The sequence below is a fragment of the Colobus angolensis genome, unplaced genomic scaffold, assembly GCF_000951035.1.
Source record: "Colobus angolensis palliatus isolate OR3802 unplaced genomic scaffold, Cang.pa_1.0 Scaffold45, whole genome shotgun sequence".
NCBI lineage: Eukaryota > Metazoa > Chordata > Mammalia > Primates > Cercopithecidae > Colobus > Colobus angolensis.
In genome coordinates, this window is record NW_012117932.1 from 1,760,042 (window position 1) to 1,761,691 (window position 1,650).

The 1,650-nt window shown below is 36.5% G+C and overlaps 1 protein-coding gene across 1 annotated transcript in view; it reads left to right on the forward strand.

Moving 5' to 3' along the window:
* The window catches only part of USP14 (ubiquitin specific peptidase 14 (tRNA-guanine transglycosylase)), a 61,623-nt gene that overhangs the window by 11,664 nt on the left and 48,309 nt on the right, over positions 1-1,650 (forward strand). Inside the window, exons 3-4 of the mRNA XM_011957775.1 lie at positions 8-193; positions 327-472. Coding sequence (XP_011813165.1) covers positions 389-472 — 84 coding nt within the window. The 5' untranslated portion in view covers positions 8-193; positions 327-388. The remainder of the gene's footprint in view (positions 1-7; positions 194-326; positions 473-1,650) is intronic.

Below are 1,650 nucleotides of genomic sequence, written 5' to 3' on the forward strand. Positions count from 1 at the left end.
TGTTAACCAGGATGGTCTCGATCTCCTGACCTCGTGATCCACCCGCCTTGGCCTCCCAAAGTGCTGGGATTACAGGCTTGAGCCACCGCGCCCGGCCTGAAGTCTCAGTTTCTTTAACTATGAAATGAGAAGTTAGGTTTGATCCAGTGAAGTTTTATTCAACACCTACTGCATGCATGCTGCTCTTGATTAGGTAGGCATTATGGGCATAGAAAGATGAATGACATACTTTGACTCTTGATAACTGCCTAGTTGGTGATCTTCTAAGGGTCTGTAATTCTTTTCTTGTTATTTTTTAATTTAAAAAATTGTGATTTTGTTTGCAGTTACTGTAAAATGGGGAAAGGAGAAATTTGAAGGTGTAGAATTGAATACTGATGAACCTCCAATGGTGTTCAAGGCTCAGCTGTTTGCGTTGACTGGAGTCCAGCCTGCCAGACAGAAAGTTATGGTGAAAGGAGGAACTCTAAAGGTAAAATATAGTCCAAATTTTCATCACGTTACTATTATTGTATACTTTTTGAAAAATAACACTGGAAAATGTATTTAATTTTAATGTAGCATTTGAAGTGCTTTTTTATATGATGAGAATATGTCATCTATGGGGTTTAAACTGTCTTATGCATGTTAGAGTAAGGGAGAAACATTGTAGCCGTTTCACAACACTATACTGTATTATAAAAACATCCTTTTAAAACTCTTTTTACTTTTATTTATTTTTAACTTGTAGATTCTGAGATACATGTGCAGGTTTGTTATATAGGTAAACCTGTTTTGCAGGGTTTTGATACACAGATTTCATCACCCGGGTACTAAGCATAGTACCTGACAGGTAGTTGTTTTTTTTTTTTTTAAGATCCTCTTCCTCCTCCCACTCTCCACCCCTCAAGTAAGCTCCAGTGTCTGTTGTTCCTCTCTGTGTGTCTATGTGTTCTCATTATTTAGCTCCCACTTAAAATTAGAACATGAGGTTTGCTTTTCTGTTCCTGCATTAGTTTACTAAGGAACTAACAGGTAATGATCTCCAGCTCCATCCATGTTGCTGCAAAGGACATGACTTTGTTCTAAAAGCATCATTTAAATTTTATTTTAAAATGTATTATATTACCAGATACCTCTGTGGGTCAGAAGAGTGGAACACTTTACAGTTATCTGTATTGTGTGAATTTTTTTTCCTATGAGAATGTATTAAAAGTATTAGTTTTATTTTGTTTAGACTGAAATGAAATCAATTAATATTTCCTTAGTAATTTTCTGTGATGACGTTGGAAAATTTTATCTCAGCTTAAAGATATGGAACAATACAGATAGGTTTGTTTTCTTAAAAAAACTATTACAGAATGTAATTTTGTACATGCATTTGTATGTTGAAATTCAAAGCACTTCAGCATTTTTACCAGAGCCCTGGTTCTGGAAAAGTGTTGGTTTTTTTTTTTTTTTTTGGCCTTTATTGCATCCTACCCATTAATGAAGAGCCGTTTTTTTCTTTTTTTCTTTTTCTTTTTTTTTGAGACGAGTCTTGCTCTGTTGCCCACACTGGAGTGCAGTGGCACTGTCTTGGCTCACTGCAACCTCTGCCTCCTGGGTTCAAGTGATTCTCATGCCTCAGCCTCCTGAGTAGCTGGGATTACAGGTGTCCACCACCATGCC